Source organism: Bison bison, unplaced genomic scaffold, assembly GCF_000754665.1.
Source record: "Bison bison bison isolate TAMUID 2011002044 unplaced genomic scaffold, Bison_UMD1.0 scf7180017864062, whole genome shotgun sequence".
Classification (NCBI taxonomy): domain Eukaryota; kingdom Metazoa; phylum Chordata; class Mammalia; order Artiodactyla; family Bovidae; genus Bison; species Bison bison.
The window spans coordinates 1,004,351-1,025,753 of NW_011494634.1; the positions used below are offsets into that span (position 1 = coordinate 1,004,351).

The following is a 21,403-nucleotide window of genomic DNA, read 5'->3' on the forward strand; positions in this document are numbered from 1 at the left end:
AGTACTGGAGTTTCAGCTTTAGCATCATTCCTTCCGAAGAACACCCAGGACTGATCTCCTTCAGAATGGACTGGTTGGATCTCCTTGCAGTCCAAGGGACTCTCAGGAGTCTTCTCCAACACCACAGTTTAAAAGCATCAATTCTTTGGTGCTCAGCTTTCTTCACAGTCTAACTTTCACATCCATACATGACCACAGGAAAAACCATAGCCTGTTTAGACGGACCTTTGTTGGCAAAGTAATGTCTCTGCTTTTGAATATGCTATCTAGGTTGGTCATAACTTTCCTTCCAAGGAGTAAGTGTCTTTTAATTTCATGGCTGCAATCACCAAAAATAAAGTCTGAAAAAAAACTGTTTCCACTGTTTCCCCATCTATTTCCCATGAAGTGATGAAACTTTAGCCTGCAGAAAAGTATAAGGCAGGCCAGATTTGGCCTGAGGGCTGTAGTTTGCCTAATCTAGTGAAACTCCTTCTCAAGTACACAATATAACATATGTAGGAAAATATTCATGGTAGCACTGTATGTAATAGTGGAAAACTGGAAATTGGAGATAACCTAAATGGCAAACAATGGGAGAATAAAAATGGATAAATCTAAAAAAAAATACACATTTAAGTAAAAATAATTTTAAGGGGTAGGTAAGTTATCATGTACATGAGATTTTTTAAATATTATATATTATACTAATTATATACTATTTACTATGAAAGTGAATAGGAAAAGGAGTTCGTCAAGGCTGTATATTGTCACCCTGCTTATTTAACTTATATGCAGAGTACATCATGAGAAACGCTGGACTGGAAGAAACAGAAGCTGGAATCGAGATTGCCGGGAGAAATATCAATAACCTCATATATGCAGATGACACCACCCTTATGGCACAAAGTGAAGAGGAACTCAAAAGCCTCTTGATGAAAGTGAAAGTGGAGAGTGAAAAAGTTGGCTTAAAGCTCAACATTCAGAAAACGAAGATCATGGCATCCGGTCCCATCACTTCATGGGAAATAGATGGGGAAACAGTGGAAACAGCGTCCGACTTTATTTTTCTGGGCTCCAAAATCACTGCAGATGGTGACTGCAGCCATGAAATTAAAAGACGCTTACTCCTTGGAAGGAAAGTTATGACCAACCTAGATAGCATATTCAAAAGCAGAGACATTACTTTGCCAACAAAGGTTCGTCTAGTCAAGGCTATGGTTTTTCCTGTGGTCATGTATGGATGTGAGAATTAGACTGGGAAGAAGGCTAAGCACCAAAGAATTGATGCTTTTGAACTGTGGTGTTGGAGAAGACTCTTGAGAGTCCCTTGGACTGCAAGGAGATCCAACCAGTCCATTCTGAAGGAGATCAGCCCTGGGATTTCTTTGGAAGGAATAATGCTAAAGCTGAAACTCCAGTCCTTTGGCCACCTCATGCGAAGAGTTGACTCACTGGAAAAGACTCTGATGCTGGGAGGGATTGGGGGCAGGAGGAGAAGGGGACGACCGAGGATGAGATGGCTGGATGGCATCACTGACTCGATGGACATGAGTCTGAGTGAACTCCAGGAATTGGTGATGGACAGGGAGGCCTGGCGTGCTGCGATTCATGGGGTCTCAAGGAGTCGGACACAACTGAGCGACTGATCTAATCTGATCTGATGAAAATGAAAGTGAAGTCGCTCAGTTGTATCCGACTCTTTGTGATCCCATGGACTGTAGCCTAACAGGCTCCTCAGTCCATGGAATTTTCCAGGTAGGAGTATTGGAGTGGGTTGCCATTTCCTTCTCCACGGGATCTTCCCAACCCAGGGATCAAACCCGAGTCTCCTGCATTGCAGGCAGACGCTTTACCATCTGAGCCACCAGGGAAGCTCACTATTTACTATATGTATAGTAAAATAGTAAAAATATGAAAGTGTATGGTGAACACCAAAATTCAGGTTAGTGGTTATTCTATGGCATAAGGAAGGCTAATTGAGTTTGTAGATTGGTACACCTAGGGCTTCAAATGTATCTGTAATATCTTATAATTTAAATGAAAATATGGATTCCCAGGCGGCACTAGTGGTAAAGAACCCATTTGCCAATCCAGGAGACACAAGAGATGTGGGTTCAATCCTTAAGTCAGGAAGATCCCCTGGAGGAGGACATGGCAGCCCACTCTAGTATTCTTGCCTGGAGAATCCCTGGTGGGCTAAGTCTATAGGGTCACAAAGAGTTGGACACAACTGAAGTGACTTAGCACATGAGATAATTATTGCAAAATTAAGATTTGATAGCATTACAAGGTGTTCATATGGGTGTTCATATCATAGTTTTGGTGTTTGTAATGTTTAATAATAAAAATATTTTAAAACTTATTTTAAGTTTTATTTGGATGATTTGGTGATCACTTTATAGCCAAATGCTGACAAGATTTTTTGTCCACATTTGTATTTTTGATAAGAGTAAGTTGGTGCTAAATAGAAACACTTGATTTTCTATGAGAAAAGAATACAGACAGGATAAACCCAGAAATTATGTATTCACACCAATATTACAGCATGCTCCTCAAATGACAGAGCAGATAAATATAACAGCAAAACTGAATCAGAAGAAAGAGTAGTATAGACTTGATAAGCTCAAAGAATCATCTTTATATAGTAAACAGTGTTTTGACTTCAGTAAAAATCATGTTTCATATTCAATTAATGTTAACATGAATTTTATTAGTTTTATTTAGCTTATATTTAGTCTATAAAATTACTTTTAGAGTTGTAACAAAGCTATAAACATAAGGCGTGCATTCACAGCTAGTTTTTGCTTTGTACATACTGAGTTACACTCGGTCTATAAGAATATTTTTCTTTTAAATGGATCTGTACATTTCCATCAAAACAGTATATTTTAGAGAGAAGGAAACACACCAAAGTACTAAGAGTGGGATTTGGGTATTTTTTTTTTACTTGATATTTTGTGTTTTCCAATTTTTTACTCTAACTATATGTTATTCTACCAATAAGAAAATTTAAAAAGCTTGTTTTATATTTAATAGTTTTATACTTATGGGGTTCACTACCTGGTTAACCTCAGAACTAAAGCATTCCCCTTATAAGATTTAAAATCTGTTCTCTGGTTTGTCATGGATCACTGCTACTCGAGACCAGACCCAGAAATATCATCTCTAATTATACCTCTTGTCCCACCTGAATGTCGAAGTGCAGAAAATCCTTGCTCATCCTTCCAATCCCAGGTTGGCTCACTCTTATTGTGTATGGAATGGAAGTCAGGAACTTCATGATACCAGTCTATGTCTGTGCTGCTAATAAAATAGAAAACGATGAAGAACCTATTAAGGAATCTCTTAGAACTTAAATTAAATGAATGTATTTATAGGGATTTAAACCTTGTCAGCTATCTTCCTATCTTTTCACTTTTCAGAAATAAATAGTATCATAAAGGGCCTATTGTTAAAAAGAATAATTCACCTTGCAAAATGAACCAGACCATCTCTAGAATCTTGCAAGCACAATTTCCTTGATTCTGCAATTTGACAAAAATTCTTTAAAGAGATGTGAAACTACATCTTTGCTCCTCCAGTGGCATGTAAGGTTTTCCAGATCACCATCAGATCTTCAAAAGAATGTGAAAGACACAGATGAGAGCAAGAGCCATGCTTATTCACCTGCTGAGGCAGTCTCCTGTATGAGGGTCGCAGCTCCCCGCACAGTCACAAGGCCGGCAGCCGTAGTCTCCGAAGCCCCAGTACCCCACCATACACCTCTCACAATGTGGCCCTGCCACCCCAGGCTTGCACGGGCAGTCACCATTGCTGGGGTCACAGAAGGTCACCGAGCTGAAAGGAAGGACAGCTGATCCAACTGGATGACAGGAACACACTACAACAGAGAAGACACAGAAGCACCAATGAGTCAACCAGTTATCTGCAAAGATTGGTCCCCAGCTATTTCCTCTCACCACACAGCACATCTCTGAGGCTCCTCCTTTACCCACTTAATGTATGCTCAGCGAGTGAAAGCTAATTAAACTGCAGATAAGAAGACATCACCAGAAAAGCACATCTGCTGCTAAACCACCTAATTTATCATTAAATTAAAGGCATTAATATGAACGGCTTTTTGTCTGGGGTGATGAGGATGAATAAGCAGAGAAGACAAAGAAGAAGCAGTTAGTGAGAAAGAAAAAAAATCATGAGTGCATGGTGTTCTGGAAGCCAAAGCTCCAAGGAGGTGGGCAACATCAACTGTGTTAAATGCTGTGAGTCCAAGCAGATGAGGGGCAGGAATGGATCAATGCACCTGACAGCATGAAGACCACTGGTGTCCATGACAGGAACAGTTTCAGTGTAATAGTGAGTAGTGAACCTCATTGAAGAAAACTCAGGAGAGAATAGGAGTAGAGGAATTTGAGCATGAAAACAGACAGCGCTATTGAGAGCTTTTCTATAAGGGCACAGAAATGTAGTGGTAGCTTAAATTGGAGATAGGAACTGAAGTGAAGGTTTCAGTTTTTGTCTGTTGTGTTTGTTTTAAGCTGGGAGAAATTACAGCATGCTTGATGTTGGAAAAGATCCAGTAGAAAGGGGAAAACTGATGAGTAAAAGAGAGATGGGAGAATTTTAAAAGGGATATTTGGGCATACTTGGGTAAGGACAAAAGGATGGGATTTGGTGTAGAAGAGGAGGTGTTGGCCTTGGGTAAAAGCATAATTAGTTCATAGTAATAAGATGGAAGGCAGAGCATGTGGATACAAATGCAGGGAAGTGGATAAACGCCATGGTGGGAGCTGGGACTTTTCTTCTGACTGCTTGTTTTCTGGATGAAATAGAAAACTATGTCATCAGGTGAGAAAGATGACGAAGAATGGGAGTGGGAAAGTGACTGAGAGACTTAGGAAGTGAAGTATAATTGCCAGCAGCATAAAGGGCACCTTTTGAGATTAGTAGTCATGAATTCATAGTGACTTCAGACAAAATGGTTGTTTCTTCAGTTCTATACAACTAGGAGAGTTCAGATGTGGCACAGGAAGAAAGCTTGATTTGATTTGCTGAATGTTTGTGTCCTTCCCACTATATTTGCATGTTGGAGCCTAATCCCCACTGCGATGGTATTAAGAGGTGGGAAGCCTTTGGGAGGTTTGGATACAGTTTAGGGGAGATGATATTGGTACCCTTATAAGGGAAAAAGAGCGCAGAGCTCTCTTCCTTGTGAAGGATGTGAGGCAACAACAGAAGTTGGCAGTCTGCAACCCGGAAGAGAGCTCTCACCAGAACCGGGCCATTGCTGGCATCATATTGCAGACTTAAACCTTCAGAACTGTGAGAAATAAATGTTTATGTTTAAGCCACCTGCCTGCCTGTCTGCTAAGTTGCTTCAGTTGTATCCAACTCTTTGCAACCCTGCGGACTGTAGCCTGCCAGACTCCTCTCTCCCTGAGATTCTCCAGGCAAGAATACTGGAGTGTGTTGCCATTTCCTCCTCCACAGGATCTTCCCAGGGACTGAACATGCATACCCTGTGGCTCCTGCTTTGGCAGACGGATTCTTTACCACTGAGCCATCTGGAAAGCCCTTAAGCCACCTAGTCTATGATATTTTGTTATAACAGCCTGCATAGGCTAAGACAGCTCCTCAGACTAGAATCTATAATCACCATTTCTGCAAGTTCTTTATATTAATCAAAAGTCCTTCTCCTCAGCCCTATGGACAGAGAAGCCTGGTGGGCGCAACTTAGTACATATGCAACAGCTGACTAACAATGCTGTGACAGTTTCAGCCTCCTTCATGCCTTCGAGATAGTTAACCACTCTTTCTTCTACACTGCCTCTGTTCTTTGTATGTATTTCTATTTTGTGTGTATCACAGTGCATCATTATTATTTGTTTATGTGCCTGTCTCCCTTATTACTAGACTCTGAACTCATTGACAGAAGCGTCTTTATCTTCTTATTTTGGCTTTCTATACTCCAGAACAGAGTCCAGAATATAGTAGATGCCCAAATAAGAATTTATGGAATTGACGTGAAGGTCATTCCAGGCTGTGCGAGTCGTATGTGAAAGGGCCTGTTTGGGGAATGTGAGAAGTTTAGTGTGTGTAGAGTGTACATTTAGGGGAAAGCAGTTGGAACTGATACCATTGTTGTTGTTTAGTCACTAAGTCATGTCTCCATGGACTATAGCCCACCAGGCTTCTCTGTCCATGGGATTTTTCCAGGCAAGAATACTGGAGTGGGTTGTCATTTCCTTCTCCAGGCGATCTTCCCAACTGATGAGGCAGAAGAAAAAGTGTTGAGTTAGGTTTGGAGCCAGACCATGGCAGAACCTAACCTTAGAAGTTGAATTTTGTCTTATGGGTATAAAGAATCATAGGAAGCAAATTGTTTAAAAAAAAAAAAAGAGCAGAATTATGACATGGTTAGAATTTAATTTTGACAGTTACTTTGGTGACATCATAAAGAGATTACAGTAGGGAGAGGCTGATGTCAGGGAAACCAAACAAATGAGAGGAAACAAGGAATTGAACTAAGACAGCAGATGAAGGAACAGGAGAAAAGGTTGGATGTGAAAAACTTTTAAAATATTGAATTGATAGGATTCAGGGGCTGAATGATGAGGAAGAATGCACTGTTGAGGGACAATAGAAACTGAGGAAGATTTTAAGGTTTCTAGTTTATGAAAGTGAATAGAGCAGGTTGGGGTAGGTTAATCCATTTTGGGGTGGAGATAAGGAAGAGAGGGAGAAAAAGATGAGTTCAGGGTTAGACATATTGAGATGTCTGAAGAATACACTAAGTTATACTGTGTATGTATGTGCTTAGCTGCTCAGTCATGTCCAAATCTTTGCGATCCCGTGGACTATAGCCCACCAGGCTCCTCTGTTCATGGGTATTCTCTAGGCAAGAATACTGGAGTGAATTGCCATGGGCAATTCAGGGCATCTTCCCAACTCAGTGATCAAACCCAGGTCTCTTGTATTGCAGGTGGAATCTTCACCATTTGAGCCACCAGGGAAGCCCAATAAGTTATACCAAGCAACTGGAAATAATAATCTGAAGTGTAATAGAAGGTTGGAGTAACAAATACAGTTTTGAGAATTGTCAGAAGATGAGAATTGAAACTAGGACTACTGGATGAGATTTCCCAGAGATAGTATACAAAGTAAGAAGATAACCAAAGTGGAACACTGGTGAACACCCACATAGTCCAGGCAGTGGAGGAGCAGTAACTTGTGAAGCAGATAAGGACCAGATAGAAAGGGAGAAGAATCAAGTAGGTGTTATGGAAACCAAAGGATGAGAAAGTTTCAAGTGATTAACAATGTCAAACAAAGCAGAATGTGTAAGTCACATAAGATATATAATAGGACAGTAATGTTGTCACATAGGAGGGCATTGGTGACTTGGAAGAGCAGGATCTGAAGAAATGGAGGTATTAATGGCATAGTATTCTGTTCAGCGGAGAAGGCAATGGCAACCCACTCCAGTACTCTTGCCTGGAAAATCCCACTGATGGAGGAGCCTTGTAGGCTGCAGTGCATGGGGTCGATAAGAGTCCAACACGACTAAGCAACTTCACTTTCACTTTTCACTTTCATGCATTGGGGAAGGAAATAGCAACCCACTCCAGTGTTCTTGCCTGGAGATGTCCCAGGGACGGGGGAGCCTGGTGGGCTGCCGTCTATGGGGTCGCACAGAGTTGGACACAACTGAAGCGACTTAGCAGCAGCAGCAGCAGCATTCTGTTTAGATCTCCCTCATTTTGTTAAGCCTATAATCATTAGGGTAGTAGTTTTCAAACCAGCAGGAATGTGAGAAGTCTGCAAAAATTCTATACTTGTTGTATCTGTGAAACATACCCTTCCTTTCCTCTCTTATGCTCTCCTTGGTTGAGAACCACTAAAATAAGAACATGGAATATTGCCCTTTTTAAAAACAAAAGGTATAAATTATCTTCTTGGGACTATTCATTTACTTGCTCACTCAACCAACATGTGTTAGTTAATAATTCTAATGTGTATGAAGCATTTGTAGTTTACAAAACACAACTACTCCTTAGTCAAATATTTAATGTCCTTCATATTATGGCCCTAGCCCACTTTCCTACTTTAACTTCTCATTACTCTCTTGCGTACAGCCCTTATTCTAATTGAATGAGATGAATTCTTGCAGTTAGCCTTTATTCTAATTAAGTGGAACCCCAATCTTTCCTGCTCTTTATGAATCCCAATAGGAAAATCTTTTCTCCTACATCTATCTTTCAAAATTCTACACATCCTTTAAGATCTATTCAAGTGTCAACCCTAAAGGTTGTCTCTGGAAGGCCATGGTCAAAATGATTCAACGATTTGGAATAGTGGAAGTGCCCATGGTAGAAGCCCTGTTTGCATCTTTCTTATAAAGACAGAACCTCACAGTTGAAATTCAGTGATACTCAGAAAAGATGCAGCACCCTTCCCGCTGCAACCCCCTCCCACCCCACCAAGTATGAAGCCCAAAGCAGCCATTCCATTTATCCATCTAATGGGCAAGTTTACCTTAGAAATCATTCCCTGTTTCAACATAGTTGAATATGATTTCAACCTTTATTTGAAACCTCTTGGTGCTTTAAAAATAGCATTTCTTGTTATAGCTCTGCTCACTTCTACTTTGCATTTCAGACAGTCAGGCGTCTACTTTTCTCTGACCAACCAGTATGTAAATTCCTTGAAGGTGAGCATGGGTTTCACTCACCTACCCCCGGAAGTCTTCAGTGGAGAGACTTGGGTTCAACTCCAAGCTAAATGTTTTTATCTTTATGAGCCTCACGTTTCTATTTTACCAGGTTGTATTAAGAATTAAATGAGTCATAGTGTATGTCCCTTGGAGAAGGAAATGGCAACCCACTCCAGTGTTCTTGCCTGGAGAATCCCAGGGATGGGGGAGCCTGCTAGGCTGCTGTCTATGGGGTCGCACAGAGTCAGACACGACTGAAGCGACTTAGCAGCAGCAGTGTATGTCCCTAGGACTTAACAGGCAGCTAGCAAATAGCAGATTCCGGCTACTCAATAAAAGATGGTTTATTTGAATTAAAAGGCAGTGATGAAAAAGCTATTTACAAAGGGCAGCAGAGGAAAACACCATAATAGACATTCCTTGAAAAGATAAATGTGTGTGTTTGTTTAAGGCAGCATTTATTTATCTGTTCACTTATTCAATAGACATTTAATGAGCACTTACTGTGTGTTAAATACTGAACAGACTTCCAGGCACTGATTTGATATTTTTGGCTCTTAAAGATATCCAGAATTTAGAAGAATAATTATTAGAAGATTAAAAAAACTTATTTAATGCAAGGAGAAAAGTAAACATTCTGCCTCTAAAACACTGAGTTTTTCAGGAGACCAACTTTATTTCAGTTCATACAGTTATGGTGATTGCTGACATTAAATCCCCTGATTTTTTTTTCTTTTGGTTGGGTTTTGTTATGAAAACATTAGGCATTTCCTCTTGATAGCAAAGTATTTTTGATTTTTCATTTGTTTTTAATTAAATAATTTGGAGAGATTATACAGTATGTAACATGAATGTATCAAAATGCTATGTGAAGATGTTTTAATTAAATTAAATCCCATAATCCAATAGAAACATTTCATCATTTTGAGGTGACTAAACCAATAGTTACCGTATCACTCAGTTAAGTCAACTTAGTTCTTGACAGCAGACAGGGGACCAGAAGAAAGACAAGGTAGGACTCGTCTATTGTATTATATGGTATTCCACCACTACCACCGCTATCTTTTACTCTTATGGAAAAATCCAGTCCTTTCTATGATTTGACCTCTCTGTACTGCCATATATTTTAAAACCTACACACATTTCAGGAATGGCCAGAGAAGAATGTGATTCTATTACACATGCTAGTGGATTTCTGTCAATGTGACTTTTCACATAATTAAAAGATAAAAATACCGTTAGGAAACTATGCAGAATTAGCTCCAGGCAAAAGCTCCTGACACCTTTCATGGCATACTTTTTCAGAATGCACACTGAGGCTCGCCTTGCATACCTATCTCCTGAAGTTTCTATGGCAAGCAATATCTATTACATACATAATCTACATTTCTTATTTTCTTCCAAAATGGAAGTATATTTTCTCCTTGTTTGGGAGGAGGAGGGAAGGTTCTTCTTAGATTCCAGTTCAGGTTATGATCTTCCAACATAAATAGTAAGTGCTTGGGTTGAATTTTAGAATCAATAATTTACTAATTGTGTAAATCAATAACTTACTAATTGTTGACTCTAAAATTCAACCCAAACACTTACATTTTATACATTCATTATGGTGAATATCAAATTAAAACCAAGGGGGCTTTCCTGGTGGTTCGGTGGTAAAGAATCCACCTGCCAATGCTGAAGACATGTGTTTGATCACTGGTCTGGGAAGACCCCACGTGCTGCAACTAGGAGTTCACATGCCACAACTAAAGACCCCGTAATGCCGCAGCTAAGACCTAGAGCAGCCAAATAAATACATTTAAAAAAAAATTAGAACCCAGAGTGACATAAACCCTTGACTTCAGTTTTGTCTTCTCCTTGTTAGACACAAAACCCAATAGTAGAGATTGAACTGACACCATATACTATTATTCTAAACTTAATTATTAGTTTCATTATCATTTGGGGGGGGGGGGATTCAGCTGGGGTAAATTGTTCCCGACAGCCAAAATTGTTGGTAAATTGTTCCCGACAGTGCTTTGAGTAGTAACCAGATATACTGGGTTGGCCAAAAAGTTCGTTCAGGTTTTTCTGTAACATCTTATACAAAACCCTGAATGAACTTTTTGGCCAACCCAATATTTAGAGGCTATGTGGTCTATCTAGGAAGCAAATTATTACTGGAGTAATTATTAATACCACTACCTCCCAAAAGAAAGCTCACCCTAGGCTGCTCTCATACAACCATACTGACAAAGCAAAATTATTTTTTAAATGTCATTTTAATTCCTCATTATTGTCACAAGATTTCATTAATAATGAAACAACTTATTTTAAACAGTATGTTCTGTCTGGTATGTCCTGTTATAAGAACACATGACACAGTAACACAAAACTTCCAGAACAGATGAGATAGAGGAAACGAGTACTTCACAAAAGATTTCACAACAATTTTCCTTCAAATAATGAATTTAAATAATTGCTAAATGTTGTACAGATCTTATTTACAGATACGTATTAGTAGCACCACATCTATTTTGTGATGTATTGTCCCTCCACAGAGCATGCACAGACAAGAGTGAGGACAGAGGCGGTTTTTTCCTTAGAAAAGGTAACTACAAATAGAACAATAGATGAAGACTTTTAAAATAACCTTGTGTATATATAAGGCTCTGAAACTAATATCTGTTTCAATCACAAAGGCTGACGATAAATACAACTGTTTGGAAAGTACCTGTAATGTCTCAGGAAGACATAACCTACAATACAAAGACAATCTAATAGAGTTGGTAATGGCAAAAACTTAAAGAGTCAGACTAAGAGTTCAAATTCTGGTTATGTGGCTTACTCCTTATATAACTGTGAAATTAACCCCCTCAAGTCTCAATTTTCTCACTCATGAAAGAAGAGTAATAATACCTATGCTACAGAATTGTTTCTTTGAGGACTAAATGAGATAATGTATATATGTAGCAATGTTTCAGGCATTAGTGGCACCTTATGTAAGGGGACGCCAGAGGATGAGATGGCTGGATGGCATCACTGACTCGATGAACTTGAGTCTGAGTGAACTCCGGGAGTTGGTGATGGACAGGGAAGCCTGGCAGTGCTGCGATTCATGGGGTCGCAAAGAGTCGGACACTACTGAGCGACTGAACTGAACTGAACTATGCTTAGATAATCACTGTTATTGTTATCTGCATGAAACATACCAGCTTTAAATGTCCACCATTTATTCATTTATTCATCAAACCTTTACCAAAGAGTTATTGAGCTTTGGTGTTAACATGAACTATGCTAGGAGATGAAGATACAAAGACAAATAGAGAGTCATATCTCTTCGAGAGATATGTAAATAAATTGTTGTTGCTAAGTCGCTAAGTCGTGTCCAACTTTGAGACCCCATGGGCTGTAGCCCTCCAGGCTCCTCTGTCCGTGGGATTTCCAGAACAAGAATACTGGAGTGGGTTGCCAATTCCTTCTCCAGGGATCTTCCCATGTCTCCTGCACTACAGGTGGCTTCTTTACCACTGAGCCACCAGGGTAGTAAGTGTTAGAACAGAGGTAGACCAGGGTGCATGGAAGCACAGAGGAAAGAATAAAAACTGCCTCATTAAAGATATGAGTTTTTTTAAGGAAATTAATTATCTAACTGGCTTTCAAAACAGGCTGAAATTCCTTGCTTTGTACCTGGAAGGAATCGGTGGCAAATAGCTTTCTTGACTAATCTAAGTCCTCTAGGTTACTCGCCCTGTTACATGTTCCCTTCTCTGCTTAAAAGAAAATTAATCAGCTATCACTCTTATTTTGTGGGTCAAAGTATGTTGAGAAAAAGTAGGGTATTATCCATGGTCCTGCTGCTTATAGGGAGATACCCTGCAATGGAATGTAGGACAAGAGTCACAGCTGTCAATCTGCATGAACATAATAAGCATGTCAACATGGATACAGAATGGCCAGGAATATAATGGAAGAGCTATGGCTTCCTTTATTCTGATGGGATTGCTAAAGCCTTTGGTGGTAGAGACCATTGCTGCCTTTTCACCTTTATTCCCACCTTCACTGCAGCTCAATGAGTCTGCGTATCATTCACTCAAAGAGTGATCCAGGATGCCAAGTGTGGGAACCACCTTGGGAACCACAGAAACCACCTGCTGAGTTTAGCATCTCACTATTTTTTAAATTGTCAGGACTTCTTAGTATTACCTGATGGCTCTAGCTTTTGCCACTTTGTTAGTAGAAGCTATACTGGGAGCAAAATACCCTGGAAGTATTTGCTTCTGATTTAGCTTTTCTAAAAACAGAACTCCAAGGTCACGGCTCTCAGCTGGGAAAGAAGCTGCTCGTGAAGCTTTTTCCCCACTGCTCAGCAACCATGACTTCAGCAGCACCTTCCAGCCTCCCAACATTGTTTTCTCCTGAAAAGGCCAAGGCCCTACAAAATTTCTGATGGGGAATTTCTAATACCAAAGCCATTTCAAAAGTTGCCCAGCTTCCTGCCAAGGTTCTTAGAAGGAACAGGAAATGACTTTCAGATGCAGCTCCAAACAGGAGACAGTATGAACTGTCATTACTATATTAAGTGTGAAGTTAAGCGTTAGATAAAATGAAGTTGTCTATTTTTTTGACATTATTTTCTCCTTTCCTTCTACTATCAACTATTTTTTTGCTAGTGGATGGATAGCTATAAAAAATAAACAAAAAATTTGTACATGAATTTTACTCAAATAAAATATGTTTTACCCCTTTATTCTCCTAAGGAGCATGTTTCTATTCACTTTTTAAGTGTTATACACATTGTATTCAAAGATAGCTAGTTCCACAATATTCAAGGTATATATTCGTTTAAAAAAACTACACTAGAATAAACTTAATAAGAAAATAATCTAAATTAAGATTGCCTATCAGTTACTAAAATGCAATGTCTCCTGAATTGTACATCCCACACAAAGATAGAGATTCATTTATGCCTGATATCTATCCATTCTTGCCTCTATTGAATAGTTTTTAAAAATAAATGGAAGGTATTTAAGTATATTTCCTATCTGTCTTCTATAAGCTTTTAAATGAGTAATGCAAATACATACAAAAGTCATGCCCTTTATTTATTTTTGGAATTGAATTGTTTGGATATAATCCCACTGAATTCTTATTTTTTTATTTATGTATTTATTTTTGGCCATGCTGTGCAGTATTCAGGATCTTAGTTCCCCCACCAAGGGACAGTCCATACCCCTTGTAATGTCCCCTGCAGAATCTTAACCACTGGATTGCCAGAGAAGTCCCCAGGCTGTTTATTTTTAATGCTTTACTATATGACCACTGCTCAGACCCTCAGTTTGATCTCTATATCATTCCTTTCCTGTTTACTAGTTGTAACTGAGCCAGTTCCTATTTATTTCTGGGTATATGTAAGAGATCTTAGAGAACTAAATAGCTGATTTTTATATTCCTGGGTTGCTACTTTAGTTAAAATTGAAGGAAGTACTTTTGAGTGTATAGACAAATTTTACTATGGCAAAACTTTTTGGTACAGTTTTGGACACTGTATTTGGAGGATTTGGTTAGATTATACACCATTGTCTTTTTGTTAAAGACAGCCTTCTGTATTCCCAGTCCACTCAGGTACCATCCACTTAGTCATCTCTAACTCCTTTTTCCTTTGAAGAAAGAACCCCTACGGACTCCATTTATAGCCCCTGCTAGACTGTCATGGTACCCCTTCCTTCTTAATACTTAATGTAGTTTTTTTTTTCCTTAATGCAGTTTTTAATTTACACATTTACTTGGGTAAATTTATTTATAGCTTGTTCACATGGAGTTAGGGACTCTTGCTGTTTGTATCATGAATAGGATAGACCAGTCACATGATAGGCACTGGGTAAATCTGTGTTGAGTTTTTTAAAACTGGGTTAATTACAGTCAGTTAATAAATGTTTCCTAATGATTGATGGTCTTCTGGCCTCCAGTGTAATTTCATTATGATTTTTCACCTCACTGCCATCTCTATAGGATATTGTGACGGCCTAGAAGGTAGAGGCCTTGTCTTTTCATCTCTGTATTCCCCAAAACCCAGGACCATGACTGACCCATTTTTAGGACTTACTCAATCTCTATTGAGCAACAACCAGGAAATTATTTTATGTTTTCAAGAACCTCCTAAAAGGCTCATACTATTTCTTTTACAGGTTTTTAGTAACACTAAGATACTAGAAACAGAACAAGCAGAACAAATTCATAAAAAATGGAAATGGCCAAATAGAAGAGAATATTCTGAATCTTCCTAGAGCAAGGCTGTTCCCTGCATTAGTGCAAGACTGCTTCCTACATTTAATGAGCTACTCAGTCAAATAATATTATTTATTATTTGTAAAAAAAGTTCTTTATTCTAACTCTGTGGGAGACATTCCCCACCCATAAATCCTCTCACTGGCAGCAAAATATTTTTTTCACATTAATCAATCTGAAATTCCTTTCATCACTTTCAAACCAATTATATCTAATTATGACTCTTTGTTCTAGGAAATTCAGTTCTTTTTTTGCCACTCCATTTGTAAGCTAGTAAAGAGTCCACCTGTAATGTGGGAGACCTGGGTTTGATCCCTGGGCTTGGAAGATCCCCTGGAGAAGGGAAAGGCTACCCACTCTAGTATTCTGGCCTGGAGAATTCCATGGACTATATAGTCCATGGGGTCGCAAAGAGTCCGGACACAACTGAGCAACTTGCACTTATGTACCCTTATACCTTTCAAGTATATGTAAAAAGTTGTATTCTCCCTGAGCAGTTTCCTCATTGATCTGAGAATATTTATTCTCTTCCATGTTTATTTATTAGTATCTCTTTTCCTGATTCTTTTGTTGGTCTATTTGAAGCTCTCTCCATTTACCTTCACCTTTGTTATACTAAGTTTAAGATAAATGCAGTTCTTAAGGTCCAAGAATATAAGTATACATATATAATTTCTGATTCTATCTGCCTTTGTTTACTCCTTTTGTTTTCACCAACTAGGTCACAATGTGGTGTGGAATCAAATTCTTTGGATCTTAACAGGTCTTTGGATCAAAGTCTTTGGGAACAGATAAACCTGAGTTCAAATCTCTGTGCTGATCAGTTGTGTGAACTTGGACAAATTATATAGTCAATTTAAGCCTTGATATCCTCATTTATGAAATACAATAGATACCACCCAACTCATAAAAATTGCTAAATGGGAAAACTTATGTAAACTGCCCAGCACAGTGTCTGACCTATAGTAGCCACTCAACAAATGCTAGCTCTCTTCTTTATAGCCTGTCTAATTTTGTCTAGGTTTTCTGAGAGTTTAAATATTTTATCATTGTTTGTTTGATTATTTAATGCTTCTTCTCATCAAGTGCAAAATAGCATATTATTTATTTATTCAGTGAATTGTCCTAGAGACATTTTAGAGAACAACGGACTGGTTCCAAAAGCAAAAGTTAGAACTGCACATGGAACAACAGACTGGTTTCAAATCGGGAAAGGAGTACATAAAGGCTGTATATTGTCACCCTGTTTATTTAACTTATACGCAGAGTACATCATGCAAAATGCTGGACTGGATGAAGCACAAGCTGGACTCAAGATTGCCAGGAGAAATATCAATAACCTTAGATATGTAGATGAAACCACCCTTATGACAGAAAGCGAAGAACTAAAGAGCCTCATGATGAAGGTGAAAGAGGAGAGTGAAAAAGCTGGCTTAAAACTCAACACTCAAAAAACTAAGATAATGGCATCTGGTCCCATCATTTCACAGCAAATAGATGAGGAAACAATGAAAACAGTGACAGACTTTATTTTCTTGGGCTCCAAAATCACTACAGATGGTGACTGTAGCCAGGAAATTAAAAGACACTTGCTCCTTGGAAGAAAAGCTATGGTAAACCTAGACAGCATATTAAAACACAGAGACATTACTTTGCCAACAAAGGTCCATCTAGTCAAAGCTATGGTTTTTCCATTAGTCATGGATGGATGTGAGAATTGGACCATAAAGAAGGCTAAGCATTGAAGAATTGATGTTTTTGAACTGTAGTGCTGGAGAAGATTCTTGAGAGTCCCTTGGACAGCAAGGAGATCAAACCAGTCCATCCTAAAGGAAATCAGTCCTGAATGTTCATTGGAAGGACTGATGCTGAAGCTGAAGCTCCAGTACTTTGGCCACCTGATGCTAAGAGCTGACTCATTAGGAAAGACCCTGAGGCTGGGCAAGATTGAAGGCAGGAGGAGAAGGGAATGACAGAGGATGAGATGGTTGGATGGCATCACCAACTTGATGTACATGGGTTTGAGCAAGCTCTGGGTGATGGTGTGAAGAACAGCAAAGCTTGGTGTGCTGCAGTCCATGGGGTCGCAAAGAGTTGGACCTGACTAAGTGACTGAACAGCAACAAATGACCTCTCCCATTTCTCTGCCCAAATTTCACTGACTTTTATATTTATCAGTTCATAAAATATCTCCTTTTGACAGTGAATTTTAATGTTATTTAATCTTTTAAAGGATAGTCCTAGTATGATTATTACAATATATATATATATGCATTTTATCTATCTCTTTGACTACTTAACATTCTGGTTTTACATCCTAGATTTTTTTTAAACTGAGATTAAAGTTTCCCAACTCTTATTGCCAAGTCACTGTTCTATTTAAAGTTCCGTTTTCAAAAACAGTTACTTCATATTGATTCTATGCTAGAATCATTCACAGTTACTTCCAAAATAAAACAAAATGTCTGTGTTGTTTATACAACATAAGATAAACTCATGTGGCTTTGCTAAAACTACAGTTTCAAAGAAAAAACCCACTAAGCTACTCCTGGAATCCATGTCAATACCCTTGGGGAACAATTCTTTTCTGAGATGGACTGGAATACAGGTACAAGAATGAAAAATGGAAGGTAATACTGTGGTAAGGCAGTCTGGATTTGATTAACAATTTTACTTCAAAGACAATTTGAAGGTAAAGAATAACTATGCCAGGGGTAGAATGAAATACTTGTTAAATAGGAGTACGAGCAGAGAGTGATTCTTGTGAATCTTCTTGGGACCATGATGAGAAGGTGATGTCTGAATAAGACTGTGAAGGATGGAAAGAGGGTCTGTGGCAAAATAGTTCCCATTCAAGGCACTTGTATTTCTATCAGCTGAACAGTTTTCATCTAAGCCAGAAAGAAGAAAGAAAAAAAAAAAAAAAAAAAAAGAAAAAAAAAAAGGCAAGAAGACACAAAAGAGATTTGAATGGATGATAAAACTCATTCTTTACAAAGATAGTTGGCTACATAGGGTAATGGTAACCAAGTAACCAGACAGTATCTTGGTAAACATTTGGTTTGGGGTTTAGGGCAGAGGGACTAAGTTTGTTTTTATTCACTCTCTGCTAAAGGCAGTTGACTACATTTATTTTGTCCCACCAGGGAGGAAGGAAGGGCATGTCAGTTTTTCAAGCGGTTGTTTAGTTTGACAGAGAATGAGTTCTACTTTCTTTTCCATTCGCTGATTTTTCTTTAAAGGTGGAAAGAGAGTGTGCAATAGGTAAAAATATATCTTGACATAAAAGTCAATTCATTTATTGTAAAGTAACTGTTTCCCAAAAAGAGAACTAATGCTGTTCTACAAAGCATTTCTTCAAACATCTATTTTAAACCACAAGTCCCACTAAAGTAAGGGAAATTTTCTATAGAAAAATGTCACGGACTAGCTGTCTATATTCCACATGCAATCAATTTCCCACCCATCGAACATTTAACACATCTTGTGGTGTTAAAAGAACAGAGAAGGGGGAAGGATGGGACTTCATGAAGTACTGGATTCAATAATCATTTAAATACCAACATAACGTAATAGTTTAATGCTACTTCTGGAATATGTAATATAGAAGTAAAGTAAATTGTCAATGTGGTGGTAAACTAATTTTATTATAAATTCCAGTCTCACTACAATAATTCACTTTAAAGTATGAGGTATTTATGGTAAATAAATCTGTATACTATGAATGGGGGTGTGTGTCTCTGAATGGAATTGCTAGGTATTTATTTTGAAATTGTTATATGAAAAACAGACATCTTAGAATTCTGCCAGAAATTTTGTTGCAGAAAGGCAGAGATTCTGAGTGAGACATTCTTAAGTGGGAGAAGATAACTGAACGAGTGCTTATCAACATTCACATCTATCATTGAGTTAGGAAAACATGTCTAGCCAGAGTTTTAGTAATCCTTTAGAATTTTCCACCAGAGATATGGCTAATTCAGTAAGTAGACTAAGTTATAGATGATAATTAGCTCAAAACCTTTGGTCCAAGAATGAAAGTCAACAGAGTTCATCCTGGAAATAGGAATAGCATGTGTAGTGCTATCATATGCTAACCTGGAGACCAGAAGGCTGAAGAAGAATCACCAATGATGCTACAAATTTCTGTCGCCACTTCTGTTGGAGATTCTGATTCAATAGACCTAGGGCAGGACTCTGGGATTTCATATTTCAACAAGCCTTCCCAAATGATTCTTTTTTTTTAATTTTTTGATTAATTTTTGTTGGGGTATATAGTTGCTTTGGGAGAAGGCAATGGCACCCCACTCCAGTACTCTTGCCTGGAAAATCCCATGGGCGGAGGAGGCTGGTAGGCTGCAGTCCATGGGGTTGCTAAGAGTAGGACACGACTGAGCGACTTCACTTTCACTTTTCACTTTCATGCACTGGAGAAGGAAATGACAACCCACTCCAGTGTTCTTGCCTGGAGAATCCCAGGGACGGGGGAGCCTGGTGGGCTGCCGTCTATGGGGTTGCACAGAGTCAGACACGACTGAAGCGACTTAGCTTAGCTTAGCTATAGTTGCTTTACAATGCTGTGTTAGTTTCTACTGTACAGCAAAATGAATCAGCTCTAAAGTATACATGTATCTCCTTCCTCCCATACCTCCTGCCAAGTGATTCTGATCTGCATACAGGTTTGGGAACCAATGACTAGATAGCAACAGTGCTTGAGATAAAATAAGGGTACTGTGAAAGTGGAGGCAAGACTTTGTTCAAAGGAAAGAAACTATCCTACTTTTCATTTAGAATCTGAGTTTCTGACTTTAAAAAAAAAGCCTGGTAGCTTGAAATTGGTCATGGTGGAAACATTTAAATAATAGAACTGACCAGTGCTGCAAATCAGGGCTTCCTCCCCACTAAAAAGCCAGCACACCACTGTCTAGTACGGTTATTCTCATATTTTTAAAAGGCCTGCCATAGGAAAATCTATCGAGGTTACAGGCTACCAAAGGCACATAAGTGACTTTAAGGATTTCAAGTGAGTTACTCTAGAAGAAACTGCTGTTTTAGAACAAAGACAGAATTCCTTCACCATGGCTCAGGACACAGTGATAGATTTCTCCTGTATCTTAACAACTAGTTTGTGCCTCCATTTTGTTCTCAACCCTAAATTCAGCTGGAGAGATTCACAATGTCCCTTGTGTTTACAGACCTTAAATGCACTGTCCTTAAATAATTTTTTTTTCTAAGTTGTAGAAATAAATTCAGTTTCAATGATCCCTTCTAGTTTAAAAAAAAACAAACAACATCTCTAAAATCCTCAAAAGTGATTTCTTGGCTATGAAAATATGTAGTTGATTATTTGGGTCCCACAGGTGACTCTAGTTAATGCTAAAATAAAGAGGAAGTGAGAATAGAGATGATTTAATTTCTCACAGGAATAAATCTATTGGCTAGTAGAGTTGACTCGGGGCCCTGTTTATTCAGGTTTGGTGAATTTATGGCCAGTAACTAAAAGTTTACACACAAGGACCATAGTATTTAGCATGGTGTTTGTTAGGAGGGAAAAAAACCCTAGAACATCCATGGGACCAATAAGTTCCTTGGCTTATCTGGCAGAGAGCTAGTTACCTAACTGTGAATAGAGTCCCAAGTGCAATGTTATTACTATTTGTTGAATGAACTAATGTGCCCAGGTAAATATTCTATTAAATGTACAGTAGATTCTGCAAGGAGGAATAACATCAATTCATTCCCTTTCCCAGATCACCTCATTAAAGGCAATACAGGCAATCATTGATTAGAAAGTAGGACAAACTTTGTGTTTTGGCACTTTAAGAGGGAAAAATAAAAACAGTCACCAAAGAAATATTGAAGACATCTCTTCAAGGAAGTCTCCCCTTATGCCCTCACACCACCCTCAAACTCTCCTTAAGGCACTTCGTGTCTCACTTTCATTGCACTTTCTTCATATAATAGGGGACAATAATATTACCTACATGAAAGTGCTTTTGTAAAAGATAAATGAGTTAATACCTATACAACCCTTTGAACAGTGAACAGAAAAGAGCAGGCACTCAATAAATGTCAGCCACTACTATTACACCATCACCACACCACAGTGTATTGAAATGATCTATTACAATAAATTTCTCCCCATCGAGGATATAAGATCCTTTAGGGAAGACCTCTTCATCTTTACAGATCCAGTGCTTACCACAGTGCCTACTGTAGAGGAGACACTCAATGAGTGTTTCTTTGGCTAAACTGCACTTTGATTTTTACACTTCTAATAAACTTTGGACTGCTGTTTCAGGTTTTCCAATAGTTCCAACTCCTGAAAAGACATAAGCTAGGAAATAAAGGAGAGAAGGATTTTGATACATCATTGATGGCCATCCAATAGATTATAATTGCCCAGGCCTATTTAATATTAGAGAGCAATACCGTATAGGAACC

General features: G+C 38.6%; 1 protein-coding gene across 1 annotated transcript in view; it reads right to left on the reverse strand.

The window, feature by feature from the left end:
- Window positions 1-21,403, reverse strand: part of NTN4 (netrin 4) — a 134,177-nt gene that overhangs the window by 15,213 nt on the left and 97,561 nt on the right. The window contains exons 6-7 of the mRNA XM_010836288.1: window positions 3,649-3,862; window positions 3,170-3,285 (exon numbers count right to left, since the gene is read on the reverse strand). Coding sequence (XP_010834590.1) covers window positions 3,170-3,285; window positions 3,649-3,862 — 330 coding nt within the window. The remainder of the gene's footprint in view (window positions 1-3,169; window positions 3,286-3,648; window positions 3,863-21,403) is intronic.